This window comes from Oryza sativa, chromosome 11 (assembly GCF_034140825.1).
Source record: "Oryza sativa Japonica Group chromosome 11, ASM3414082v1".
Lineage (NCBI taxonomy): Eukaryota > Viridiplantae > Streptophyta > Magnoliopsida > Poales > Poaceae > Oryza > Oryza sativa.
Window position 1 is genome coordinate 22,394,538 of NC_089045.1, and position 16,594 is coordinate 22,411,131.

The following is a 16,594-nucleotide window of genomic DNA, read 5'->3' on the forward strand; positions in this document are numbered from 1 at the left end:
GGGCGAGCTGGAGAAGGTACACGGATTACTGCTTGCCAGTATTCGAGCGGTAGGAGACTCAAGCACCTAATGTCGTCGTAGTGGCGACCCCTCTGCCGTGCACTTATCTTTTTGGACTCTTAGCGCTTTGTCGATTTATCTCTGGCTTGTTATGATTGTGCCAGTAGCGTCCTATCCTACTTAGCTTCTGTGCTTGACATCCTGAGCTGGTATTCCCAGCGGTTCTGTGCTTGACATCTTGAGCTGGTATTCCCAGCGGTTGTATGACTCTGTTATGCTTTGTTATAAAAGCTGGGTTGTGGCCTTTTTTCAAAAGAAAAAAAATCATGTAACAATTAGGCTTAAAAGATTCGTCTCGCAAATTAGTCGCAATTTATACAATTAGTTATTTTTTAATCTATATTTAATACTTCATATAGATGTTCAAACATTCAATGTAATATGATATAAAATTTTTGTGTGGGATCTAGAACATGGCCTAAACTAAAGCTGCCCGATGAATGCCTTCCATTGAGCAGTTCGGTGTTCCGCCGTTGACTTGACTCCGGTAGTCGGATGATCCGCTCGCCGTCCACTTGGTGGTCACCACCTCTCGCCTCAAGCCCGCTCGTCCTCCGCTCACCGCCGACGCGGACCAGCACGAGCGTGCGGCGGAGCGGCAAGGGGAGAGACGTGGATCGGCGCTCCGGCGGAGGGGACGGCTTGTCATCGGCGCCGCGGCCGAGTGGACCGCAAGATACGCGCCAGTCAACGTGCCGTCTCCGCCGCCGTAATTGCTCGGTCAGTTCATCGGACTCCATACTGTTTTGTGCTGTCGAGGTTTTCTCCACACTGGTTCAATTACACCCTAGTTAACCCAAATTGAATGTTTGTCTCCGTCGCCATGAAGTACATCTTCCTCTTCTCCTCGCACATCTTTTTGCCATCCACCGTAGGCCTTATTTGGTTTGGAGGGAATTGAGGAAAAATAATTCAACACCACAATAGGTATGAAATAAATCCTCTCTAATCTTTTCCTTATGGGAATTAACTGAACAAGACCGTAGTGTGATACAGAAACCACGACCACTAAGTGATCCACAATGGTCGAGATTGTGACGGGCGCGATCAGCACCCTGCTGCCGAAGCTGGGTGAGGTCCTCAGGAAGGAGTACCAGCTGCATAAGACCGTCAGGGGAGAGATCATGTTCCTTATGGCCGAGCTGGAGCGAATGCAGGCTGCCATCCTGGAGATCTCAGAGTCAGATGAACCCAACAAGCTCGTCAAGCTCTGGGTGAGAGACGTCAGAGAGCTCTCCTACGACATCGAGGACACCATCGACAGCTTCATGGTCCACTTCGACAAGCATCGCAGCTTTAGGGGCTTCATCGACAGAAGCCTCAACCTGTTGACCAAGTTCAAGATTCGCCATAAGATCGGTGCCAACATCAGAGACATCAAGAGCCACATCAAGGAGGTGAGTGAGCTGCGCGATAAGTACAAGGTTGATGGTGTTACAGTAGCCAGGCCTGTCGGTCACCAAACTGTCGATAGCCTTCGCCTGCAGTCAGCACTGTATAAGAATGTTTCGGAGCTTGTTGGCACCAAGAAGAAGACCGATGATCTAGTCAGTAGGCTGATGGAGATGCATGATGATGTAGAGTCCAAGCGAAACTTGAAGGTTGTCTCCATCGTTGGTTTTGGAGGTTTGGGCAAGACGACTCTTGCTAGTGTTGTGTATCACAAGCTTAAATTGGAGTTCGATTGTGGGGCTTTTGTTTCTATATCTCTTCATCCTAACATGGTGGGGGTATTCAAGAACATGCTCCGTCAGCTCGACGAGAAAACGTACTTGAACATTAACGGAGAAACATGGGAAGAAGTGCAGCTTATTGATGAACTAAGGAAATTCCTTCAAAACAAGAGGTACATGTCTCTTCCTTTGTTAACAGTTTAATTGGTTCTTGTACCCACAATTGGTATACAAACTGAAAGCTACTTCTGTTACCCAAAATTTAATTGGTGTTATATTCCCTCGTAGGTACATCGTTGTTATCGATGATATATGGAGCAAATCTGTGTGGAAAACAATCAAATATGTGTTGGTTGATAATCAACTTGGAAGCAGAATAATTACAACAACTCGAGCTGTAGACGTTGCCGAACAAGTTGGCGGTGCTTATAAGCTTGAGCCTCTTTCACCTGATGATTCAATAAAGCTATTCAACCAAATTATATTTCACTCGGAAGACAAATGTCATCCTTATCATTTATCCGAAGTATCTCAAAAAATTTTGAAGAAATGTGGTGGTATACCATTAGCTATCATTACGATAGCTAGTATGTTGGCTAGTAAAAAAGGTAATCAACATGAATACTGGTATAAGGTGTACCATTCCATGGGTTCTGGGCTTGAGGACAGTCCTGATTTGAGGAACATGAGAAGAATATTATCAATCAGTTACTATGACCTCCCTCCACATCTGAAGACTTGTTTGTTGTATTTAAGTTCCTATCCAGAGGATTATCTGAGTACTAGGGAGACCTTGATATGGAAATGGGTAGGCGAAGGTTTCGTTGAGACTAAACAGGGCAGTAGTTTTTATCAAGTAGGAGGGGAATACATTTATGAGCTCATGAACAAGGGTATGATCCAACCAGCATGTGATATTGTTAACGATTACCCAGAGTATTATCGTGTACATGACATGGTGCTTGATCTCATCACGTCCCTATCAAATGAGGAGCATTTCCTAACAAGATTAGATGGACACCCGTCCTTGTCTCTACCAAAAAAGATCCGCCGACTGTCCATCCAAACAAACGAGGAAGAGTATGTCAAGCAGTTGGCTACGATAAGCTTGTGCCATTTGAGGTCACTGACTGTGTGTGGGCAAGGTCTGAGTAGTCTACTGCCAACTCTACCAAGCATGTGCCCATTCTTACGTGTACTGGATTTCAGTGGTTGTGACAAAGTTGAGAATCAACATTGTAAGGATATCTGCAAGTTGTTTCACCTTAGGTATTTGCGGCTATATGGTACAAGTATAAGCGAGCTCCCAAAAGAGATTGCAAATCTGCAGTTTTTACAGGTCCTGGACATATCTATCACTAATATCAAAGAGCTGCCACCGACCTTTATTCAACTAAAACAGCTGGTGTACCTGCATTTCCCCAATATGATGAGATTGCCAGACGGTCTTGGGAGTCTAAACAGGCTGCAGGAAATTCCTAATGTTATCACTATCGATTCTCCAACCATGTTGCACGATCTAGGTTGTCTTTCTAAGCTGAGGCGCTTAACAATTTACTTCGATAAATGGGATGAGAGCTATGAGAAACCTTTCATCCAGTGCCTATCCAACCTAGTAAGCCTTGAACTCCTAGAGGTAGATGGAACACTAGGTTCCACATGTGGCAGTTTATCGCCTGGGCCTCAACGGCTTCAATCCATTGACATGTCATTCTGCACTTTAACCGCTTTTCCAGGATGGATGTCCTCACTCTGCTCCCTCTCCTCCCTGCATCTCATATTATTAACACTTGGAGAAGACGAACTGCAAGTTCTTGGGAGCATACCACATCTCAATGATCTCTATATATCTATATCGGTGAACAAAGCCATACATGACAAAAACAAGAGGTTGGTTATTGGGAAAGGCTGTCCATTCCTGTGTCTAACACAGTTCAGTTTAGCGAGCAGCAGCATGTATGTGGGATTTGCGCAAGGAGCCATGCAGAAGGTCAGGGATCTGAGTTTATACTTTGGAGTAAGTGAGACAATGGGTCAATTTGGAGATTTCGACTTCGGTCTGGAGAACCTCTCTTCGCTCGAGCATGTCGATGTTTGGATGCGGTGTTTTGGTTCCAAGACAGGGGAGGCGGATGATGCAGAGATTGCAATTAAGAGATCGCTCCAGTTAAACCCCAACAACCCTACAATGGAGCTGGAGAAGGTATAACTATCTATTCTGCTCCACACATAATTTCAAGCAAATTCATTTGACTGCCTTACAATAATCTTGCTTGGTTTTCTTCTCTCTTTTTTTAATACTGAAATATTATCATCACATGTTTGAACTATCTACCAAATTGTGTACCTATATATTATGAGATTTATCGCGATTCAGTAAAAAGTACCTCGAGGTACGATGATCGGAAACGATTTGGTATCGTGAGGTACCGATACCTCGAGGTAATTTTGGTTGGATTAGAACAAATCTCATATATTATTCTTCTAACCAAAAATAGAGCAAAAGTCACCATTACTTACGTTTCAGGGCAAAAAGTGTTGAGATTATAGACATATAATGATTTAATCTATTCCATAAATAAATCATGACATTACAGATGAAAACTAGCATGAACGCATCATTAGATCTACACATGTAAACTACACAGTATAACATGAACAGATCAAATATGCGCAACATATTGAACACGTACCGAGGTGACGGAAAGACCGGCTGCTTGGTCGAAACTTTTCGCAGGTGTCTACGAAGACACGAAACACGCGAGCGAAGAGGAAGGCGAGCCGTCGCGAACGAACAGGGAGCAGTCGCGCGAAGCGCTTCCCAAAAAACCTTATTGCCGCCTTCTCCCGGTGCAGAACGTCGAAGGCAGAGGTTCCGGAGACCTGCTCTCCCGATCGCTGGTGCACGCCGGCGAGCGAGATGGAGTAGTCTACGAGCGACGGCGCAGTACAGAGTAGGAGGCAAACCCTAGATTGATTTTGCGTATGCTGCGTGAAGACGGCAGGTCGGTTTATATAGAGAAGGGTCGCTTGATCAGGGCGCCCGCACGATCTCTACTGCGCGTAACCGAACCGGATAAGTCGCGCGTAACTTATCCGGACTCCACGCCGTTTGCACGCACTGAATTTTTCGGAACGTTTCCAAAACAAAAACGAATCCGAATTTGCAGCAAAACAAAACTGCAAAAGGAGGCTGCATCTGCGCAAGGGTGAGGAGCCAATTTTTCGGACCATTCGACGCGTACGTCGTGCACGCGCGCCGCCTGCCCTGCCCGGCCAGGCGAGGCGAGCGAGCGCGCGCGTGTGTTTCCCCTCTTCTCTCCACCACACATGCTTCAAGTGACTAGGAGGGCATCCTCCCTTTTAAGAAGGTCCCCCTCTCCTAGAATAAGCAAGGTGGTACTAAACTCCACATGCATGCCATCCCATGAGGTGGGCTTTTGTGATTTTCCAAAGAATTAATCTTCGAGTGGGCTAAGGCCCATTCATTAATGCCAACAATCCCCCACCAAATCTCAAAATCCCACTGAGACTTGCCTTTTCCAATGTACTGTTTATATACCAGCGGTTCGATGGAGACCAATTAAGGTTGAACATCCACCTAGAACTCCAAGCTACACTTACTCACAACTTGAACAATGGACTACGCGTTGAATTGCAAGTCTTGTGCAAGCAAGTTTCACTCAAAGTCTTATCTGGTACTAGACCGTCTGTAGACTACCCCTCGGGTGGAGCGTATAAGTCATACTCCTAGGTCTTTAGTAAGCTTCCTAGAAGATTCACCCAAAATCTTCATAGACTGTGACCAACAGTCAAGCTCACAAAGGTGAGTTCTTTCAAGAATGCTCTGCAGGACAACATCTTTGCTAATTAAAGTCAACAGAACTCATTAAGGCATAGCCAACCTGCCTTGCAGCTCACGAGAGTACATGCATCTTCACTTGGAGAGGGTATATATATTGATACTCTCCTCTAGTTTACTAATGGTTTGTTCTTCCCAGGATCTAATTCACGGGATCTCCGATCACATAGACTGGGTTACCACCATAGTATAACTCACATGGGTCTCAAACCCATCTCCTTCGATGCATTGTCTATCACATTTCGTGATAGTCCCTTCGTGAAGGGATCTGCCAGGTTTCTCGCTGTTTGGATGTAATCCAACGTTATAACTCCGGAGTTTCTTAATTTCCTGACAGACTTCAATCGTCTTTTCACATGTCTAGACGATTTCATATTATCCTTAGAACTATTCACTTTGACAATTACCGTTTGATTGTCACAGTTCATAAGGATAGCCGGCACCGGTTTTTCAACAACAGGCAGATCCATTAATAGATCACGCAGCCATTCTGCCTCAACAGTAGCAGTATCCAGTGCCGTTAGCTATGCTTCCATGGTTGACCTCGTCAAAATGGTCTGTTTGCAAGACCTCCATGAAACAGCACCACCACCCAGTGTGAAAACATATGCACTAGTGGCTTTGATCTCATCCACATCAGAGATCCAGTTAGAATCACTATAACCCTCCAGTACCGCAGGATACCCAGTATAGTGAAGCCCCAATTCCACAGTACCTTTCAGATAGCGCATTACTCGCTCAAGCGCACGCCAGTGATCATCTCCCGGATTAGAGGTAAATCGGCTCAACTTGCTCACAGCAAAGGAGATATCAGGCCTAGTTGCACTAGCCAGGTACATCAACGAGCCAATGATTTGGGAGTATTCCAGTTGATTCCTAGCAATTCTCTTGTTCTTGCGAAGCAACAAGCTAGGATCATAAGGTGTTGGAGAAGGCTTACTATCAATGTAGCCAAAGCGATTCAAGATCTTCTCCACATAATGGGACTGCAAGAGTGTAATCCCATTCTCACCTCTAATTAGCTTAATGTTTAAGATAACATCAGCTACTCCCAAATCCTTCATATCAAAATTTTGAGACAAGAATGATTTAACCTCATTTATCACCTCAAGGTTTGTCCCAAATATCAGTATGTCGTCAACATACAAGCACAAAATAACTCCCTCACCCCCACCATGGCGATAGTACACACATTTATCTGCCTCATTGACTGCAAAGCCTGCAGATGTCAATGTTTTGTCAAATTTCTCATGCCATTGCTTAGGAGCTTGTTTCAGACCATACAAAGACTTCAACAATTTGCACACTTTGCCTTCTTGACCTTCAACTACAAACCCATCAGGTTGATCCATATAGATCTCCTCATCCAGCTCTCCATTAAGAAAAGCTGTCTTAACGTCCATTTGATGAACGAGAAGACCATGTGAGGCTGCTAGGGAAAGTAGCACACGAATTATGGTCAATCTAGCAACAGGTGAGTAAGTGTCAAAGAAATCTTCGCCTTCTTTCTGAGTATAGCCCTTAGCAACAAGCCGAGCCTTGTACTTTTCAATAGTACCGTCAGGCCTAAGCTTCTTCTTGAACACCCACTTGCACCCCACAGGTTTACACCCATAGGGTCGCTCTGTCACCTCCCAAGTCCCGTTAGCGATAATGGAATCCATTTCACTACGGACAGCCTCCTTCCAGTAGTCTGCATCAGGAGATGCATATGCTTCTGAAATTGACTTAGGAGTATCATCCACGAGGTACACAGTGAAATCATCACCAAAAGACTTAGCCGTCCTTTGTCTCTTACTCCTTCGAGGAGCTTCACTGACATCCTCCTCAGAGACAAGTTCATGTGTATGTTCAGTTTGTTCTGGTGGTGTGATTGAACTGGGAATTATTTCAGATGGTTGGTTCGAACCACTATGTGTATCCTTCATTGGGAAAAAGCTCTCAAAGAAGATAGCATCACGAGACTCCATAATTGTACCAACATTCATGTCCGGTACCTCGGATTTAACTATTAAAAATCTATAGGCAATGCTATGATAAGCATATCCCAGAAAAACACAGTCCACAGTCTTAGGTCCAAGTTTGCGCTTCTTCGTTATTGGTACATTGACTTTCGCCAAGCACCCCCATGTGCGCAAATAAGAAAGTGATGGTTTTCTACCAATCCATATCTCATATGGTGTTTTGTCCTTATTTCTGTTAGGAACTCTGTTTAACACATGATTTGAGGTCAACAATGCCTCCCCCCACCATGCCTTAGGCAGTCCCGCGGTGTCCAACATGGCATTCACCAAGTCAGTCAGTGTGCGATTCTTCCTTTCAGCAATCCCATTAGACTCGGGAGAATAGGGAGGCGTCCTCTCATGTATGATGCCATGTTCCTCACAGAATAAGTCAAACTCGTTCGAGAAAAACTCTCCACCACGATCAGACCTAAGCCTTTTTATCTTTCTGTCAAGTTGATTTTCAACTTCTGCCTTATAAATTTTAAAATAGTCTAGAGCCTCGTCTTTCGTTTTCAACAAGTACACATAGCAAAATCTAGTAGCATCATCAATGAATGTCATGAAATATCGTTTTCCACCCTTCGTCAACACCCCATTCATTTCACAAAGATCTGAATGTAGGAGTTCTAGTGGTGCCAAGTTTCTCTCCTCGACAGCCTTGTGAGGCTTGCGAGGTTGCTTTGATTGCACACAACTATGGCACTTAGAACCTTTGACAATGGAAAACTTAGGAATTAAACACATGCCAAAATTAGGAATTAAGCCGAGACATCAAGCCAAAATTAATATGACATAAACGTGAATGCCAAACATTAGCCTCATCATCCACACTACCACAAATATGGTTCACAGACTTATTGCAGAAATCAGAAAGGGAAAAGCGGAACAGGCCTCCGCACTCATAACCTTTACCAATAAAATATCCATGTTTAGACACGACTACTTTATTAGACTCAAAAACCAACTTAAATCCGTCTCTAGTCAGACGGGAGCCACTAACAAGATTCCTGTCGATAGAAGGGACATGCTGCACGTTCTTCAGCTGCACGATCTTTCCCGAAGTAAACTTCAGATCTACCGTGCTAACACCATGAACAGAAGCATGTGACCCATTCCCCATTAGGACGGTGGAACCCCGTGCTACCTGATAAGAAGAAAACAATGAGATGTCAGCACAAACATGTACATTGGCCCCAGTATCAACCCACCAATTAGTAGATTGATTAACTGAAAAAACAGTAGGTAAATTACCATACCCGCTTCCATCTCCAGTGTTGCCAATGGTCACATTAGCAGACTTAGAAGTCTGCCCTGCAGGTGCCTTCATCCCCTTGCGCTGTGGACACTTCCTATCCAGATGACCAACTTGGCCACACACAAAGCAAGTCCTCTCATCCTGATTAGGATTGTTGTTGTTCTTCTTCTGCTTCTTGAAGTTGGTGGTCTGCTGAGCTTTGTATTTCCCCTTGCTCTTGTTCTGGGCCTTGTGCACAACATTGGCACTGGACTGCCCACCATCGCCCTTAGACGCGGCATCTTTTTCCCGAGCTTTCTCCTCAACATCAAGAGACGCTATCAACCCCTCAACGGAGTATTCCTGTCTCTTGTGTTTGAGTGCAGTACCGAAACTTCTCCAAGATGGAGGTAGTTTTGCAATAATGCACCCGGCCACAAATTTGTCGGGTAAGACACATTTAAGGAGTTCGAGTTCCTTAGCCATGGTTTGTATCTCATGAGCCTGTTCGACTACAGAACGGTTGTCAGCCATCTTGTAGTCATGAAACTACTCCATGATATACAGATCATTGCTAGCATCAGTAGCACCGAATTTAGTATTCAGTGCATCCCACAACTCCTTAGTGTCGGTCATATGCATATACACCTCGACCAGACGATCGCCAAGAACGCTAAGAATGCATCCCACAAAGAGAGTAGTGGCTTCCTCGAATTGCTTCTGCTGTTCAGCAGTAAGAACTCCTTCAGGTTTGCCAGTACTCACCCAGAAGCATTTCATAGCTGTCAGCCACAGAGTGACCCTGATCTGCCATCTCTTAAAATGCACACCGGTGAATTTATCCGGCCTCAGTGCATCGGCAAAACCAGCCATAGTAAAATCACAGTGCCTATAGTAAGGTTTTTGGACTGTTGAGATTATAGACATATAATGATTTAATCTATTCCATAAATAAATCATGACATTACAGATGAAAACTAGCATGAACGCATCATTAGATCTACACATGTAAACTACACAGTATAACATGAACAGATCAAATATGCGCAACATATTGAACACGTACCGAGGTGACGGAAAGACCGGCTGCTTGGTCGAAACTTTTCGCAGGTGTCTATGAAGACACGAAACACGCGAGCGAAGAGGAAGGCGAGCCGTCGCGAACGAACAGGGAGCAGTCGCGCGAAGCGCTTCCCAAAAAACCTTATTGCCGCCTTCTCCCGGTGCAGAACGTCGAAGGCAGAGGTTCCGGAGACCTGCTCTCCCGATCGCTGGTGCACGCCGGCGAGCGAGATGGAGTAGTCTACGAGCGACGGCGCAGTACAGAGTAGGAGGCAAACCCTAGATTGATTTTGCGTATGCTGCGTGAAGACGGCAGGTCGGTTTATATAGAGAAGGGTCGCTTGATCAGGGCGCCCGCACGATCTCTACTGCGCGTAACCGAACCGGATAAGTCGCGCGTAACTTATCCGGACTCCACGCCGTTTGCACGCACTGAATTTTTCGGAACGTTTCCAAAACAAAAACGAATCCGAATTTGCAGCAAAACAAAACTGCAAAAGGAGGCTGCATCTGCGCAAGGGTGAGGAGCCAATTTTTTGGACCATTCGACGCGTACGTCGTGCACGCGCGCCGTGTGCCCGGCCAGGCGAGGCGAGCGAGCGCGCGCGTGTGTTTCCCCTCTTCTCTCCACCACACATGCTTCAAGTGACTAGGAGGGCATCCTCCCTTTTAAGAAGGTCCCCCTCTCCTAGAATAAGCAAGGTGGTACTAAACTCCACATGCATGCCATCCCATGAGGTGGGTTTTTGTGATTTTTCAAAGAATTAATCTTCGAGTGGGCTAAGGCCCATTCATTAATTCCAACAAAAAGTATTGGTTGTGGAATGAAATTTAAGAACTTCCGTATTTTTAATAGAAACTTTGTAGATGTAAAGTATTCAAGTATCTAATTAACATAGCCGTACTTTGAATTTGTTGAAGACGGAGGCTCACGCCAGAGAAAGGTAGCTGCAAATTAAGGCGATGGATGGCTAAGAGGAGAAGACATGGGCAAGGCCACGCCAGGCTGCTGCCTGACAACACGAAAGGAGGTCGATTGTTGGTGCTTCGGCACCATACAGCACGAAAGGAGGTCGATCTGGCGGGCTTTCGTCATGGTGGCTATTTTTTAGAAAATGGGAATTTACAAAAGCAGACTTCTACACCAATGAGGATGTATACAGCCAAAAAAATTCCGAGCGTACAAGCTCAATCATTACATACAAGTTTACAAACAAAAGTAGCACATAAGCTCGAGCACCTTACATAACACTGAAAGAGTAGAAAGACTCCAACACCGTTCAAGGTGAAAAGACTTTCCAAATAAACCAACAACCACATTACTCCATTAACTGCTTTCTCCTGTTCCATCCATCTTTATTACCAAAGAAGTGCAAGAAAGTTGTCTCTAGCAGTTTGCATCCCTCCTTCATCACATCACAATCCTCTTCTTTAAGCAACAGGACCACTGTTGAGCCCAATACGTCCCCCTGAAAATAACTTGCAAGTAAGAGTTAAAGTTGGAACCATTGAAAACCATATCTTTTCTACAAATCCACATTATCCACAACAATGCCGCAATCCCAATAAAGATTTGGTGCTTTAGCCTTAGATTGTAAACCCTTTAGTCAAATCCCAAACATATTAGCAACATTGTTAGGTGAATTTATTCCAAAAGTTATAAAAAGGTACTCCAAACAAATCTAACCACGTGACAATCAAAAAAGAGATGGTGTGTCGTCTCATTGTGGTTAAAAAACAACACCTAGTGCTGCCCTTCCAATTTCTTTTTGCTAGATTATCCTTTGTGAGAATCACTGTATTCTTTTGCCTGCCACTGCAAATATTGTGTCAACTTTATTGTTATTATGCAAATCTTAGTCTCGGAAACCATGTAAATTTGTTGCATCATGTTACCCATGATCTTGGGGTTGAGAATGTCGTCGCCGTACAAAAGGAACATAACCATTGTCCTTGCGCTCATTTTACATGTGGCAATTGTGTTGTATTTTCTTTTCTCTTTCTTTATGACCCGTCTGGGTTTTACTTTGACTTAATTCAATACAAATATACAATTAGTAGTTCTCCATCTAGTTTAGTTTTTTTAAGACAAATCAATTGTTGGATTTCCAAAAGGTGCTCTGCTTTAGCACTGATACGTGAGCAATGTTTTTTTCCCCAAAAAACTTCTACACACAGCAAATTAATCCCTCCATTTACTTTTATAAGGTGAATTTTGATTTGTAAAAAAGTCAAACTTTGATGGTTTTGACTAATGATCACTAAACTTACAAATATATTTGGTATATATAAATAGATCGGTATATCAAAGTGATTTTACACACTATATGAAAAAGGATCTTTATAGGCGGCTAAATATGGTTTTCACAGTCGGGTGCTGTAGCCGCCTCGAAAGTAAAGGCCGGCCCGTGGAGACTCTATGAGAAATTAATGGTCAACTTTAGTCTTCAAGACTTCTCAAGAGTCAAAATACAACTTACAAAAATAAACGGATGGACTATTTGATTGTCAAAACAGTCAAGGAAAAATCTTTTTTTTTATAATGGATAGAAATCCGATCTCTATTTGATATATACAGCCAGGAAAATTCTTGTGTATCATGATCTGCATTCAGATCTAAAGAAATATTGGTTGTTGTATCTAGGTTTGTTGAGGACTTGTGATCTTACTAGAGTAGATTGGTATGGAAATTAAATAGACAGGTGTTGACGTGTTGTTGAGACAAAAGTGCTGAGCCGATCAGTTATAAGTGTAGGCAATTGACAGACAACAACCAAGGAAAATATAGTAGTGCAAGGCAATGGCAAACGGCTGCGCTCATGATGAGTTGATGACGGATACATGTGTGTTGAGAGAGCTGAGCTTCCTGTTTTTCATGCAAATATTTAATTCAGTATCACAGAGGCTGAGTTTAATTTACAGTTTCGAAGGAAAGATTACAATATATTCGTGTCGATTAGCTCATGAAGCTTTTGGCTAGCTGGTCAACCTCAGGTTATGATCAGCCTTTTTTTATTTTTACTACCAGTACAACACAATAAAAAAGTATTTTTACTGACACTCCCCTTCATTTCTCATTTTTATGGTTGGACTAAAAAGAAACCCACTTGTAAAAATTTACGATCAAGGCTCGTCTATGAAAATCGAATTTCGCAAGCAAAATATTTTCCTCCGCCTCTCTGGTCGCACTCCTCCATCCTTTTTTTCCTCTCCTTCCCACTCCCATCACTTCCCCTCTCACTCCCACAGTTCCTCTCCCCCACTCCCAGTCACCTCACTTCCCCCACTCTCTCCCACTTGGCAGACCGACCTCCTTGCCTCTTCGTGCAGCGACAGTGGGTTTCAGACGATGGCAGCCTCGGGCGGCCATAGGAGTGGCGGTGGCGACCACGACACCAATGGATCCACCGCTTGTGACCACGCGGCAACGATGATCTCAACCACGCAACGACGATCTCAACCTCGATGGAGTGGCAATGACCTGGACTGCGCGACGACAACATTGACCTGGACCATGCGACAACGGCATTTATGACGAGCCTAGTTTTAGATTTGTTTATTTATTTATTTTTTCAAAAAAAACGTTACAATCGAACGTTATTACTTGGCCACTTGAGCCCCCTACGCTTGTCTGCAAAAATGGGTTTTTATCTAGGTTGTAGCACCCGCACGTGAAAGTGCCAATTTTCATATGCACCATCTGCGAAAACGAGTTTTGACCATTTGCGAATATCCTTTTTTATAGTGAAATGATCGTAAATAAACTCTTTTATTATATATGTTTCTTGGACAGAATACAATGCATCATATATATGCATCTCCTACAATGGTTTGTATGTTCATAGGATGATGATGATCTAGGATGTGACGCCAAAAAGTAGACAAGTTAGTAATGGAAATCTTGTTGTCTATATTTTTAGAAGAGTAAATTTCATCATGGGCTACCTTTCTTTACCAGTATTTCACATTGGGCTAGGGCTAAGTCAAGATTTTCACTTAACACCATGTTTCTTTGCCAAGAGTTGCACTTTGGGGCAGGGTATGTTCATGATCTGGGCATGTGTGACCTCACCGTTGATATTCTGCTGCTGTGGCTCTTCACTGTGCGATTGCTGTGTATTTCATTGTGATGGTGATGCTCGACCTCCACGTGATCGGCGGCATCCAACTGGGGAGGACACACGAGCACAGTGGCGGGGCATGGCACTCAGTTCAAACAGCTAGCTTCTTGATGTGCACCTGCCACAGTTCAGGGCGTGGTCAATACATACGCCATCCACTGATAGCCACCATCGACTATCTACCGTCGGCCAGTATTCTAGGGCGTGGTGGGCGCTACCCAGGGTCGTGCTATTATTTCATACATGCGGAGAACTTCCTTTGCATTTCTAGGTGTTGTCGCATGCATGCCACATTGCAATCATCTCTATTACAAGCTTGCCGGCGTCCACAATCCAATCATTTCCATCACAAGCTTGCCAGCGTCCTCCCTGCTCCCTCTTTCATCTCCTGATCTAATGACATGTGAGAGCATCCCGTCCAAAGTGAGTTTTTGGTAAAAGAAAGGGTGAATAGCTAAAATGGTCCTCTAAGTTTCATTCAAGGATCATTTTAGTCCTTAATGTTTCAATGTGTCCATATTAGTCCTTTAAGTTTTTATTTTAATTCAAACTTATCCTTGAACACACATAACCAACAACTCTCTTGATAAATAACACTTATGTCCCCTCATTCACATATATAAGAGAACAAATTGCATGCAATGAATTCTTTTTACAGATAAAACAAAAATAAATTATGTACTTGTAAGTGTATACGATAGCCATTGGGCTCAATTTTCATGTGCACATGTTGAAAATGAGAAGTACATATGCAATATTATTTATTCATTTTGGTTTTGTTTTTTCTAGTGTATAGTTGTATACAAATTAAGGGCAAAAGAGACATTTTCTAACATAACTATTGACTAAAAATAGCCATATGGCATATTAAGTGGGCCCAAGGATGATTTTAGGCCAAAACAAATACTTAGAGGACCTATGTGGACAAAATGAAACCTTAAGGACCAAATTGAGCCTTCGGTTAAACTTGAAGGACTAAATTAGCTATTTACCCTAAAAGAAACTAGCCCAAAGTGAAAACTTTGTCTTTAGGATGGTCCATGTTGAAACTTTGGTAAAAATACCTAGACAAATGTGCAATTTACTCAACCATTATTGAAGAAGAATAGAGCAAGTAACTTTAGCTTGAATAACTTCTTACTTCATGCGAAGTCCTCCTGGAAAGTCGGATCCCAAAACTTCTGCATTTTCTGCTCAAAGTTAGTGCAAGTTTCAATAGTCATCATTTTTTTTTTTTTGCTCATTCCAAGAGAAATTATACTCGCAGTAGAATCAGGAGTGCAACACTTCCCTTGTCTAGCTTCTAGCAAACCAACTAATGGCAGCCAAGGTGGCATCCATTGCAATTTGATCCTGAAATAGCTGAGGATTGGCAAGGCTAGTTGCAACACCTGTCGATTTTCCATTGCAACATTGTGGGTAGGGGGTGGCCATGGATTTTTGTTGGGATGCTCCATCAGTTGCTTGTTGTCGCTTTGAGGGCATTTCATTGAACACCCTATAGACACCTTGTTTCCCACGCTGATGATAGCATCAAGCTTCAATTCCATGACCTGTGATAGCTCAATCAAAACTGTGATAATATCCAAAGGGATAAACATGAGTGGAAATGCAACTACAGCCTGCTAAATGCCGATGTTGACATCGAGGCCCATCATCAAAAACTTTGTGTGTGTCTCCTTGGGATGACCAATAAAGTCAACGCTGGTGGTGCTGGTGATGTCCTCACCAACTTCCAAATACATGGAGTCCATAGATGTCGGGGCACATGTAACCATGGCAGCCACGGTGAGGCCAGGTACGATGTTGGGGATGGAGTAATTTGTCGAGCACTTGGCAGGCGTGACATTGAGAAGGTCCTTGATGACAATGTAGGGAGCTTGGTCCTTGTCCCCACCATCACTAAGCTGCAAGGACACTGCCAGAGAAGGCTCATTGTCTCACTGTCACATCCGGGCTGCTGGCATAGGGGCATTCTGTCGAGCAATTGGTAGTTAGTGAAGGGGACGGTGCTATGATTGGTGAAGATGATGTAGCCATGATGACCGTAGTGGTCACTTTGATGCTGGTGCTAAGCTCCTCCATGATGTCCCTTCTCCTATGCATGGATTCCCTTTCCCTCTTCTCCATCTCATTGAACTTCTCCAAAATCCGATTAATCTTCTCATTTTGCCTACGCTTGGCCTCCATCAACTCAAGCTTCTCCATGATCTGATCCAGAGCATCATCCAAGGATTTCTCTGGTAGCCTGGAATCATCCTCAGACACCTCATGTTGGCTTGGCATTCCATCGAATAGGGGGTGTGCATTAGTGCCATGAGCACCATCCTTGTCTATATCTGACAGCGAATTGCATGGGACATTGCTGCAGATCTTCCCCACACTAGAAAAGAAACCCCACGAATCGATGGCTCTAATACCATATTGTAGCAACCAAATCACCAAACAACAAGAATTTCACCATGAACAACTATCCAGTAAACAGTGTTGTTTTGGAGTTGGCGATGGGGAAATACAGGGGGGGCTAGAAGGTTCTAGAAGCTAGGGAAATGGGGGGTGGAGGAAATAGGTACTTG

General features: G+C 43.8%; 1 protein-coding gene across 3 annotated transcripts; it reads left to right on the top strand.

Annotated features, from left to right (window-relative positions):
• The first annotated feature begins 512 nt into the window (after positions 1-512).
• Positions 513-11,859, top strand: LOC4350705 (disease resistance protein RGA5-like). Of its 3 annotated transcripts, none has more exons than XM_015761509.3 (5): positions 513-780; positions 890-987; positions 1,047-1,906; positions 2,022-3,936; positions 10,819-11,859. In XM_015761509.3, exons 3-5 carry the CDS (start codon positions 1,083-1,085, stop codon positions 10,843-10,845), a joined length of 2,766 nt encoding a protein of 921 aa, XP_015616995.1. In that variant the 5' UTR covers positions 513-780; positions 890-987; positions 1,047-1,082; the 3' UTR covers positions 10,846-11,859. The 3 variants fall into 3 exon arrangements, with proteins under 3 accessions (XP_015616995.1, XP_015616996.1, XP_015616993.1); XM_015761510.3 differs by having other exon boundaries at positions 1,057-1,906; XM_015761507.3 differs by having other exon boundaries at positions 513-987.
• Positions 11,860-16,594: the final 4,735 nt, after the last annotated feature.